At 31.6% G+C, this 13,132-nt stretch overlaps 1 protein-coding gene across 1 annotated transcript; it reads left to right on the top strand.

The window, feature by feature from the left end:
* The first annotated feature begins 9,312 nt into the window (after window positions 1-9,312).
* Window positions 9,313-12,428, top strand: LOC120132827 (pectinesterase 2-like). The gene is made up of 2 exons (XM_039149513.1): window positions 9,313-10,235; window positions 11,740-12,428. Exons 1-2 carry the CDS (start codon window positions 9,365-9,367, stop codon window positions 12,426-12,428), a joined length of 1,560 nt encoding a protein of 519 aa, XP_039005444.1. The 5' UTR covers window positions 9,313-9,364.
* Window positions 12,429-13,132: the final 704 nt, after the last annotated feature.

Below are 13,132 nucleotides of genomic sequence, written 5' to 3'. Positions count from 1 at the left end.
GTGCCACTCATTTAAAAAAAATGGAAATCACTTTTTTTATCACAGCTTCTTCTTTTCTTCCATTTTAATCCAAAAGAAACTCTCCAAATTGAGTCACGTCCCTAAAAGAAAATCCCCAATCAGAGAGTCAGAGCGCTCCACTGATGTTGAAATTTCTAGGGATCGTGGAATTTTCCTCTATATATTTTGGGATTATTGGAAATCAGATTAATTTTCAAATATTGTCTTAACCTTTAGCTATGCATTATTTATTATATCTGATCAAAAGATAACAAAATTAACATCTTAGTCCTAGTGGTTAAGTGGGCAAACTCCCTACCTCACTTGCATAGGTTTGAAATATTATGAGAATCATAATTTAGGATTAATTTGATTAAAAAATAATTATTTATAATTAATTTAATAAATATATTTTTACCGATGTAATATTACCACGTCCGCAATCAACATTCCATTCCACATGGATCTATCAAGTAAAAAACGTTTTAAATCAATTAGTACTTAATATTTAAAAAAAAGGGCCATTTTGATAAAATAAAATAAAACGTTAGGAGTTTTAAGTATTTTAAAAAAATCATGGACCAAAGTAATTATTCAATTAAATGTTAAAAATTAATTTTATCATTATATTTTATATTTACATATAATTAAATTTAGGGTAAAATACACGAATGGTCCATCGATTATAGAATAATGTTTTTTAAGTCCTCAACTATTAAAAGTTACAAAATGATTCTTCGGTTATAGAGTATTAGTTTGTTGAGTCTAGGGATGGGCATAGGTCGGGTCGGGTCAGATTTTGGTCCACCCGACTCAACTAGAAAATTATAAATCATCTACCTGACTCGACCCCGACCCGAAAAATATACATCTTCCACCGAACTCGACCCGATTTTTTGAGATAAAATTTGAACCTGATCCAATATAATATATTTATTAAAAAAATTATTTTTATTTAATAAAAATATGGATTTAATCGAAAGAAAATAATATATAGAGGGGTATTATTGCAATTGTCCCTAAATATATAAGGTAAAACAATAATTTTTCGGGTCGGGTATTTTTCACCCTAAACCCGAACCCGACCAAAATATGATTTTTTAAAAAAATATATGACCCGATCTAGTCGGGTTGGAACCCTTCAGGTCCGGGTCTCATGCCCATCCTTAATTGATTCATTTAACTATTAAAAGTGACAAAATAGTTTCCTAATTATTCATATGTTTCAAATTCGTTCATTTTCATTAAAAAAATTACTGCAATTTGAGTTAGACGTTAATATGTTAATTATGATATGATAAAATCTGATTCAAAAATCTCAAATGATTATCATATCACAATCAGCATGTTAACGTCCAACTCAGACGATCATTATTTTTTAATAGAAAATGACAAGTTTAGAACATATGAATAGTTAGGTGATCATTTTGCAACTTTTAATAGTTAGAGACAACTTTTAATGTTAATTATGATAATAATGTCGTTTCCTTAAAAAATATTTTTAACTAAATCTTTAATTTATACCAGGTCAGGTCAGAGTTTGATAACATATATATTTTTTCGGATCAAGTTCGGGTGGATGTAGGATATCAAATTTTCGGATCGAATCGAGTTAACTGAAAACCCTACTCTAACTTGACCTTTTGCCATCCCTATTTACATAGGAAAAATAACTATTAATATTGTTTTTTTTTTCAAAATTATGCATATTTAACATATAGTTCTTTTTAATCTAAAAAAACATATAATTCTTCTTGCAAGGCGTAGTTGGAAGATTACTTTTGTACACGTACATCGTGAAGGAAACAAGTTAACGAATTAACATGACGAAAACAGCGTGAAAGTTGGCTTTTGGAATTCATGTGTTCAATCGACCTCAAAGAATTAGTATCGCTGATCAACATTCTAGTCCGAAAATGAATAACAAAACATTAATATATAAATAAAACATATCTACTATAAGTTACATTCGAAATTGATTGAAAAAGAAAATTGGATTTTTCTCTCTTCCATCTTCACCAATTACCTATACAGATAACAAAAACAAAAACGTACCATGTTCTGTAAAAGGTTTGATTTCGGTGGTAACTTCTGTGAAATGCACATTTAGAATTAAAAGACGTAATCCAAACGGCCAATGCTCAAACAGGAGAGCAATTCGAAGTTCAGAGAACACATTTATTCGACTTTCTCAACCAAAAATCTACGTCCACTACCTTAGCTATCCACACTAAGGATTTTCCAACAAATTCACTAATTTGTTCTTTCTTTTGAGGCCAAAGAGATAACCTTACAACTCCCTCAAGAATATACCTCAATTCTTGAGAACACTCTTTCTCAAAGAGAATATTACAAATTTGTAAACTTACAAGGAAATCCTCACAAGGTAGATTGTTTGCACAATTCTAGAACAAAGAAAAGAACACTAAAAAATGAATACAATTGAGTACAAGTAGTGTTCTTGAAAGCAAAATGAATATTGAATGAAAAATAGGCTTGAAATGCTCAAATTTGAGGTTTGATGCTTTCTCTTTGATTCTCTCTTAATTCTTGATTCTTGTTTTTTCTTGTTGTTGATCAATGGCTTCTAAGCTTGTTTAAATACTCTTTCAATTGATTTTGAACGTTGGAGATGATTAGTGGAGTCAATAGAGCCGTTTAAGTGTGAAAACAATTAATAAAACAGTTAGCAGCGTCTGGTGCATCGATGCATAAGGCTAGTGCATCGGTACACTATGTGTAAAATTCAAATATTTCGACCGTTGGACACTCAGTGCATCGGTGCACTAAGAGTGCAACGATGCATGAAGTGCATTCGATGTTTCAAACAAGCCAGAGTGCATCGATGCATGTCTTGTGCATCGATGCATTCGATATTTTCATAAAAACCTGAGTGCATCGATACATATAATGCATTCGATATTCAATTTATTCAATGGTGCATCGATGCATGGATTGGTGCATCGATATAATCTTTTGAAAATTTGATTTTAGACTCGTTTTTTGTTCGAAATACTTTGTGAAAATTATTTCAAAATTATTTTAAGATTAAAACACAATTTTACACTTTAATAAGGATTGAAATTGATCTTTGAAAGACTTGGAATAATATTTTGATATTCGAGTAATTAAATCGAATATACTTAGAAAATCATTTGTAAAATCTTAAAATTCATTTATACTTAATTTGTTATATCGAAACATCAAAATATTTTCAACATTATATAATTTTATATATTATAAATAATTAATTATGTTGACACTCGTTTTAGTTTGGATTTATTTTTATTTATTTTATTATTATTAATATTATTATTTATTATTACAGATTACAAGATCAGCTCAAACATGCTAAATTGCAAGTAGACTAGTGGCCCAACAATCCAGATTACAATCAGCAAGCCCAACAGTAAATAAGGCCCAATCAGCTGGCCCAATGAAGAGGCCCATTAGGGTTATGGTAACCCTTCCAGCGCCGCCTCAACACTAGCCGTTAGATCTGAACTCATTCAACGGTCCAGATCGCTTGAAGTTAGGGTTTTCATCTAAACCCTTTGGCCACCAGCTAGTCTAGCCGTTGGATCTGTTCAGATCCAATGATCCATATTACATTAAGGTTCAGGAACCCTAGCTGCTTCCCACTGCCGCCGCTCAAGCCGAGCCATGTCCAGCTCCCGCTGTCGTCGTCCGAGCCTTTTACGTCGCCGCCATTTCAGCCAGCCATCACAAATCAATCAAGCAAAAGAAAAGCAGTCAGAGAAGAAAAACAAATATAAAAATCTATTTGTACAAAATAAATCCCGAGAAAAATCAATGGGCTGTCAAATATTGAGATAGGATAAGCATACCCTATGATTCAAGGCTTCAGAAGGCATCATAAAATCAGAATCCATCAGGAAAGAATAGAAGAAAAGGAGAGAGACCATTCGGGCGAGGAAAAAAAACAGAAGAGAAAAATTCAAAAAAAAAAAAGAGAAAGCAAAGAACCCAAAAAAAAGACTAAAAAGGAAGATTTTTTTACCTCTAGAACCTAAAGATTCTTGTACCACCCGAGTAAAGCATTTAAAAAAAGCTTCAAGGTAGTCTATTTCGCTTTATTTTAGGGCTGTTTTTGGGAGATGGTAAAGATTTGAGTTGGGTTTGAGGCTAAGTGGTTTAGAAGTTCAAAAAGATGAATTTTAGGGAGTGAAAAGGGGTTCGTCGGCCCCTCATCGATGCCATTCAGGTGTCACTAGAGAGGACTTTATCCCCTCTCTCGGTTAATATGAAAACACAAAGAAGAGAGGGGTTGAGAAGAGATAAATGGCTAGGGAGAAAGAAATGGGAAAGTATGATTTCTGAAAAATGTCATAATGGGGTATTTAAACCCTTCAAAACGATGTCGTTTTAGTTTAGAACCGGCGCATGGGTTATGAGAGAGAGAGAGAGAGAGGTTCGAGATTTTGTAATGTCTCATTTTAGTCACGAAATACAAGTTTATGTTTATCATGATTCGAGCCTTTAATTTTGTCACGCATTTATTTTGTCACGCATTTATTTTAGTCACTATTATGTTGATACGTGTGTTTGGGTTAAAATCCATTTGGATCCCTCATCACTTGTAAGTTCATATTTTAGTCTTTAAATGATACGTGGACCATTTTTGTGTTCGGACCTTTGAAGTCTTCCTTGTTTACGTTTTAGTCCTAATTCATAATGCTTAGATAATGTCATATTTATGTTTTAAGCCCTTCCGATTTTGCTTGTGTTTGATTTGATCCCCGTGTTAGCTTGAAAAGAATATGTATAAATGCCTTGACAGTTTCCTATGTTTTTGCTCTACATTCATTTTTAGTCCTAGTACTATTACATATATGTATACGTTTATCTTGTTTCCTACAATGTATAGTACAGTAATATTGGTATACATATTATATTTTAATGTGGCATTTGTAAGTATTTATTGTTACGTAGTATGAAATATGTAATATATCTACGTGGTTTTGAGAAAAACGTATGTGTTGATATATTAATAAAATAGAATTTTTTTAGTATTATATTAGATGCTTGAGTTTATTAAAAATTTATTTTAATAATATCATAAAATTATATAAGATTCTTTGCTAATTATTCGACTAATTTATGGAAGAACTCTAAACACCTGAGGTGCCCTTCCTATAGTTATTTTAATAGAATAAAATTAATTTTCCTATTTGTTTTTTATTATTTATATTTATGATATATTAAGTCAATTATTGTTTTAAATGTATATCTTTTAATATTTTCTTTTAGTGAAATTATTTTAATAAAAATATATTTATTGTGTGTTTATTTATTTTAATTCCTTATTATTCCTTTGGTTTATTTATTTATTCATTTTATCATGTGAATATTTTCATCCATTTTATATATATTATTTATTACCTTTGTATTCGTAAATCATACATTTGTTTTTCGTTTCCTAAAATATTTAAAGGCAATGTTTTCTCATGTCGTGGGTTAACAAAATTACATCCAAAATGAATGGATTTCAATTTCTGTTAACTCACGTAGTAAGGTAACATCCTTTTTCAAATAAATTCAGGTGAATTAAATTATGTTTATCGAGTCATATATTTTAAAAGAGATTCACTCATTTTTCAAAATTCATGTAAATAAAAGGATCGTTCAAATTTGTAAAATTCCACCATTTTAGACATTATATAATCCAATGTACTAATTTTGTGCGATGTGGGGGTGCTTATCCTTCCTCACATGCAATCGACTCTCGAACACTTTAATATAAATTTTTGGTAAACGTATACTAATTTTTGTCTTTAAAATGATTTTTCTTAAAATTATTTTAAAATACATTTTTAGGTATTTGATCTACCTAACACCAAAGGTCGATGGCGGCTCCAAATTTCAAAATCAAATAAAAATCTAATTTTTTTTTCAAAATAAAATCATAATTATTTTTAAATTTAATAAAAAAAATAGTTATGACAAATTGATTTTTTATTTAAACATATATACATGTAACTGATAAATGATTTAATCATAGTTTTAGTTTTCAATTTACGTGCAAGCTGTGCGAACGCAACTTGCCATGGTCAAAATAATTTCTCAAATAATGTGGATAAGGATGATGGTATTAATGTCCAATCATACGATTAATTTATGATTTGTCAATGGATGATGGATTAATTAAGAATCTGAAACGGGAACGAAAACAAAATCCTTTTTATAAAACGTGAAAGAAAAATTAAAAGTCGTACACTAATCAATCATCCATCGTTGAATACTTGGATCCATTGTTAAACTTCCTAATATACAAGGATGGTTCAATTATTCTATTAATCCTTCTAATATGTGTGACTCATGAATCTAGTTTTTATAATTTTTTTTATTTAAAACATGTCGAGTATGACTAAATAATCAAGGTGAGTATTCAATCGAATAAAATAAAATTTTTTGAGTTAATCAAATTGAGAAGTCATATTTTATCACCTTAACTCAGTTTTAAAATTTTAAAATCGAAACGAATGAAGTAAAGTTTGAATTGAATAAATATTTGAGTTAAATTAAAATATTATCGATAATATGACTAAATTCTAAGTTAGAACATATACATTAACATTATATATATATATTAATTTTTTTAAAGAAAAAATAAAATACTACTTTGTAATCACCTTAACTTAACACAAAACATTTTTTTTGGAATTTTATATTTTTTATAGATTTTTAAAATGGTTTAAGGATTATATATGATTTTTTTAATATTTTTATAAAATATTTGATAACTTTATATAATTTTTGAAATTCAATTTATTTTAATTATGAAATTCAACTCAATTTGAATTCCAAAAATCAAATAAAAATGAATAACTCGTATAATCGGAGTAAATTAAATCAAATTTTTTTAATTTTTTAATTTTTTAATTTTTCAAGTTCAATCGAATTTTACTTGCTCCCGCAAATAGTGACCATTACATTCGAACATTGAGTTGTATTTTACTATTACTCTTCATAGTATGTGTAAGTTGTAAATCTTGTTTATGTTCTCCAATTGGTAATTTTAAGTTGATATAAATTAATTATATTACATTTGTATAGTTTAAATCATATTTTATTTTGCTCGCTAAAATATTTTATTAATAATTCATAGGCTTGGGTTCTGTGCCCCGTTGAACTCCCCCTAATCTTAGGTGGAGGAAAAGAGTACACCAAACCTAAGTAAATTAATTTAAAATTACAAAGATTTAACATAATTGAATTAGAACAAAGAGATCAAATCTACAACTTATGCATAATATAAGGACTAATAGAAGAAATAATATATCTATTATTCGCATCAATATTTCATTTTCATTTTGCATGCATCAAGCCTCCTTTTTCTTTTGTTTTTAAGCACATTTTCTATTTTTTTAATTAATCATTGGTATCTGATCTATTGACCGACTAATCCAGATTGAGTACTGCAAAGGCAAGGGCAACCCACCCAACCCAGTTTACTCCATTCGCAAACGTCAGGATTCGAATCTCTGACCTTGCCTAAGGGACCTAGTGTCTCATCCCACTAAACCAACTACTGGTTGTTGGTAGCACATTTTCTACTACAATAAAAGATAATACGTGTCTAAATGTCATCAAACCCACTCCTAATGAAATCTAAATTATGGTAGCAATAAGAATAAAAACTTAGTTATGATACCCTTTTGTAAATCAAACCTGTATCAATTTAGTTTCTTGTAACGTTCCGTACTGTGTTAACACATCAATTGAGTGAAGTAACGATAAAGTATTTTTCTTAATTACGTTTCATAATCGGGATTGGCTTCAAATATCAAAATACGTTTATAAAATATCCTCCTCCACTCAATTGTGAAAACGACTCAATATATCGTATGCATTACTCCTCCTAACGAATTTGATTTCAAGACAATTCTCATGACGAAAATCAAACACTTTTTTGTACCTTAATCGTAAATTTTATATAAATTTCGTGTTTCTAACTAATTAAGAAGCCCGTTTTAAGTAAAATTATAGCCCAAGCAAGAAAAAGGTGCACGTATATACATTAAGGGAAAAAAACATTCTTAATGCAAAAAGTTTATGTAAATTAATTAAAGTTAAATTACGAATTTGGTAATTGAACTTTACTCTCTCTCCTATTTTACTATAAATCTTTTCAATTTTCTCACTGAACTTAATACATTATTTTTTGTCACACAAACGTTAAATGGTTAAATGCATTAAAATTAGCAGTTATATAGATGCAAAACGATGTCGTTTTTTGTGATTTTTTTTAAAAACGACGTTTTTAATGAAGTTAACTGTTTAACATTAGAGTGACCAAAATAAAAGAGGGAGTAAAGTTCAGTGACAAAAAAAATCTTAATGTATTGAGTCTAGTGAGAAAATTGAAAACTTTTAAAGTTCAGTGAGAAAAATAAGAAATAAAGTTCAATGATGAAATTTGTAATTTACCCATTAATTAATATCAGGTGGATGTGGACGGATTTGGGCATTGAAACTGGGTTCCATTGGCCTTGAGTACGGTTTGCGTTTTGAGTGGAGGCACGGGGCACAACGTTATATATTTTAAGTAAAAACTACAAGGGCGATTAGACTATGCATTCTCATCCCAGAGTAGTTGATTTGCCTTATTATTTCTTTTTTCTTCTATTGTTTTCTAGTATTGATCGATGAAGTATTCAAACTTCGTTTGGATAGGAACAATACCACATATTTATTTAATGGTTAATTGGGAAAAAATATTCTCTTTAATGTTTTCAAGAATCTTTGTATAAAATTATGCATCATGAATGATTGAAAATTCAATGCTTTTCTACTTACGGTAATTAGTAGGGAAAAGTGGGTTAGCCGGTAATTATTTTTTGTAGCCTGAAAGCAAACTGCAAGCAGGTGAGAGATAAGAAGTCCAAGTAAAATGAAACGTGTATTTTTTTTTTCGAAAAATCAAAGTGACACAAAATGGATGAATCCGTTGAAAATAAGGGCACCTCCCATAGTTTTTTTAGGGACAATTTGCAGCAAAGGCAATCATGTAATGAAATGCCCAAAACAATCTGACTTTTCATCGTCAAAATGGGTGACGGCTCGCTGTTAGACCAAAGTAAGGCTCTTCATCTTAATATCATATGGGATTTGCATGTATAATTCTTATGGTCAATGCATGTTTCGTTTTTCCTCTTCTTATGTATAAAAGAATTCACTTTTCAAGCTGCCAACAAACAGTTTTGTAGTAATTTACAGTTTGAGGAAGTGCTAAAATTCAAACCTTTAGGTGGACCAAAGCATCTATATAAGGAGATGAAGAGATGGAGCTTTAATATCCCATATAAACCCTAGCATTTTCAAAGAGTCAAAAACCCCATCCATGGCACTAGCACATTCTCAAATCCTCGTAGCGCTTTTCGTGGTTTCTTGTTTTGTTTTTCCCGTTGTGTTAGGCTATAGGACCAACGACGTGAGATCGTGGTGCGGCAAAACTCCGAACCCGGTGCCGTGCGAGTATTTTTTGAGCAATGATCAAAAAAATATACCGATCAAAGATGAGCCCGATTTCCTCAAAGTCGCCATGCACCTCGCGTTAGAGCGTGCCACTCATGCCGAAAGAAACGCGTATTCGTTGGGTACAAAGTGCCGAAACGAGCGCGAAAAGGCTGCATGGTCCGATTGTTTAAAGCTCTATGAGCTAACCGTTCTTAGTCTCAACAAAACTGTTGAATCCAGCCCTAATCTCAACAAAGACGATCGTCAAACATGGCTCAGCACGGCTTTAACCAACCTCGAAACTTGTCGGAACGGGTTTATCGAACTCGGTGTCCCGGATTACCTTCCTCCCATGATGTCGAATAACGTGTCCAAGCTAATCAGTAACACCCTGGCTCTCAACAAGGCACCTTACAAGGAACCGACGTACAAAGATGGGTTCCCCACGTGGGTGAAACCCGGTGACAGGAAGCTGTTGCAGTCATCATCTCCGGCTTCTCGGGCAAATATCGTCGTAGCGCAGGACGGTTCAGGGAATTATAGGACAATAAAAGACGCGATATCCGCCGCTTCGAAGCGGTCCGGGAGTGGAAGGTACGTGATATACGTGAAGGCTGGTACGTACAGGGAGAACGTTGAGATAGGAAGCAATCTGAAAAATATTATGATGGCGGGCGATGGTATTGGGAAAACTATCATCACTGGGAGTAAAAGCGTCGGAGGAGGATCCACTACTTTCAGTTCAGCCACTTTTGGTGAGTAAGATTTCGCATGATATTTTTACTGAGATAAAATTACTTCTTCCACAGTCACACTTCAGTAAAAATGGACAATGGTGCCTTGCCATGAAAGTATACCTTGCAAGGAAAGGGCAGGTAATATTAGTAGCGGAAACCTCATGCTAAATACTAGGTTTAGACGGGTACCAAGGCAACTACTTCTAAAACTAAAGACTTAACTTCAAAAGTATGAAAATAATGTCATTAACTTCATTTTTTTGTAAGAATGTAAAAAAATGTTCGGGATTGAACTTAAAATTTAATTTTAATCGGAATTAAAACAACATCTGTCGTCACTATAACATATTCTTCAATTAAATAGTTTTAATAGATAATTAATTATTATTTAATAATATAATTTTTTGTGATAAATCAGCCCACAATAACAACAAATGTTATTAATAAAATGTTTTTAATTTTTCTTGGCTAAGCATCGGGGCTATTCAGCCATCCCTACATAACTTGTACATATAGCTTAGTAGATAAATATAATAAACAAATAACAAACCTATAAATCTAAAATTAATCAGGTACGAACTCATGCCTAATTTCTTTTTGAAACCTTTGTCATTTTGTTTTAACTTTTATAATATATATATAAGATTCAAATATAATTATATTAATATTAGTAAATTATTTCATGGTTGACATGTATTATTTTTAATGTGTTACATTATTAATTTGTTTATCAATTTTAATAATACAAGTGATATAAAAATTAAATGTTGAATATAATTGGATATAATATATAGTGCATTTTATGCACAATCTCTTGCATAGTCAATGAACCAAGACAACAAAAATTGTAAATTTTGTGTATTTTTCATTGAAAATATTTTATTAAATAAATTTAAATATATTCAAAATATTAAATCATTACCATTATTATTTAATTGTAAACCATATTAAAAATTAATGGTAGGAAACATGCCGGTTGGTTCCCTTTGTATTTTCTTAAGAGTTTTTTTTATAATTATTTTACTAGTAATTTAATCTTTGCTTCTTAATTAGTACTTAGACTTTTGGTAAAACAATAAATAAAAACCAAACATCCTAGTCAGTAGACGAACTAAGTCAATGGAGAACTATTAGTCCTATTTGTGGTAAATAAATTACCATGAAGGCAACCTGTCTACAATTTTTCCTTTCTTTGTCACATGTAAAAAATGGTTTATTAATTAACCAAATTATATTAAGTGACAATAAATTTATGATCAAATTTTCAGTTTTCGAATTCAATATCGAATAATCTGTACGTGTAAAGTTCTTAGAATTTCAACAAGTTCGACCTATGGATATTCATAGAAAATATAGCTCTTTTAGTCAAGAAAATGTTTTGAAAACTAAAACAGCATGAATCAGCTATTACATTGATGTGATTTGATCTGCATTTAATTAATATGCTAGTCAAATTCTAGATTGAAAACGAAATATTAACTGACGTTCTTTTTTTCTTTTTGTAATAACTTCGGAATTTCAGCTGTTGTTGGAGATGGGTTTATTGGTCGTGACATTACGTTCAGAAACACCGCCGGTCCTAGAAACCAGCAGGCGGTGGCTCTCCGTTCAGGCTCCGATCTCTCGGTGTTCTACAGATGCAGCTTCGAAGGGTACCAAGACACTCTTTACGTCCATTCCGAGAGACAATTTTACCGAGAATGCGACATCCACGGAACCGTCGATTTCATATTTGGTAACTCAGCTTGTGTGTTACAAAACTGCAACATATATGCACGGAATCCCCCTAATAAAACCAATACGGTGACCGCCCAAGGTCGAACCGACCCAAATCAGAACACTGGAATTATAATCCACAACTCTAGAGTTACCGCAGCCTCCGATTTAAGGCCGGTGCAAGGCTCGGTCAAAACGTACCTAGGGAGGCCATGGAAACAATATTCGAGGACGGTATTCATGAAAACGTACCTCGATAGCCTGATTAACCCCGCCGGTTGGATGGAATGGGACGGTAATTTCGCGCTTAACACATTGTATTACGCCGAGTACATGAACACCGGCCCCGGTTCATCCACATCCAATAGAGTCAAATGGAGAGGTTACCGTATTCTTAGGAGCGCAGGCGAGGCGTCAAGGTTTACCGCCGGTGAATTTCTCGCCGGTAATTCTTGGTTGGCTAGCACTGGCGTGCCTTACACTTTGGGACTATAAATTAATGCAATTGTATATGTATGATTATGACTAAGTTTAATCGCCGCTCGTAAAATAAATATCAGTTAAGGCTGTAAGTGTCGATGTTGTCATTAGTTATTTGTGTAGTTGTATAGTCTTATCAGTGAATAACAAAGTTGATTTCATCCTTCGTGTTCGTAGTGTACGGATATTACATATATATATTTTTTAAAATAAACAAATACAGCACGTCAATGACGATGTTCAATGGAATTAGTTAGTTAAGATGACAACATCAGTAAATAGCCAACCGAAAGCATTTTTTTTCTTCTTGCAAGCACAATTTGTCTGACTAGATTAGGGTTTGGTTGGTGGTTGATTTCTCAAGTACGAAACTTGGTTAATGTTAGAAAATGACATTCGTTTTCAACGACTTTTGTGGTTTATTTTTTTTCTAAAAAGGAAAACTGATTGTTTCACCCCGGAAGGAATATACACTTATCTACACCAAGAGTATCACTTAAAATCATGTCAATTTAAGTTGGAATTCACCTAAATTTTATTTATTTTAATATAAATATTAAAATTAGGAGTTTAAACAAGTCGAGCTTGAACAAATAAAGTCGTATTGGTGCTCGGTTAACGTTAGCAAACATGTTCCTTTAACGTCCACTACATGTTTTACCTGCTCGCTACAAACGCTTATCTTTTAGAATCTATGTTGCAACTCCTTGAGATTTCTA

This window comes from Hibiscus syriacus, unplaced genomic scaffold (genome assembly GCF_006381635.1).
Source record: "Hibiscus syriacus cultivar Baekdansim isolate YM2019G1 unplaced genomic scaffold, ASM638163v2 tig00110570_pilon, whole genome shotgun sequence".
NCBI lineage: Eukaryota > Viridiplantae > Streptophyta > Magnoliopsida > Malvales > Malvaceae > Hibiscus > Hibiscus syriacus.
This window is presented reverse-complemented; position numbering and strand designations above follow the sequence as displayed.

Excerpts from the sequence above, each read along its gene's own strand:
- LOC120132827 (XM_039149513.1), top strand. The coding sequence starts at position 9,365 with ATGGCACTAGCACATTCTCAAATCCTCGTAGCGCTTTTCGTGGTTTCT. Across the intron at positions 10,236-11,739 it reads TTTCAGTTCAGCCACTTTTG|CTGTTGTTGGAGATGGGTTT; the intron begins GTGAGTAAGATT and ends TCGGAATTTCAG.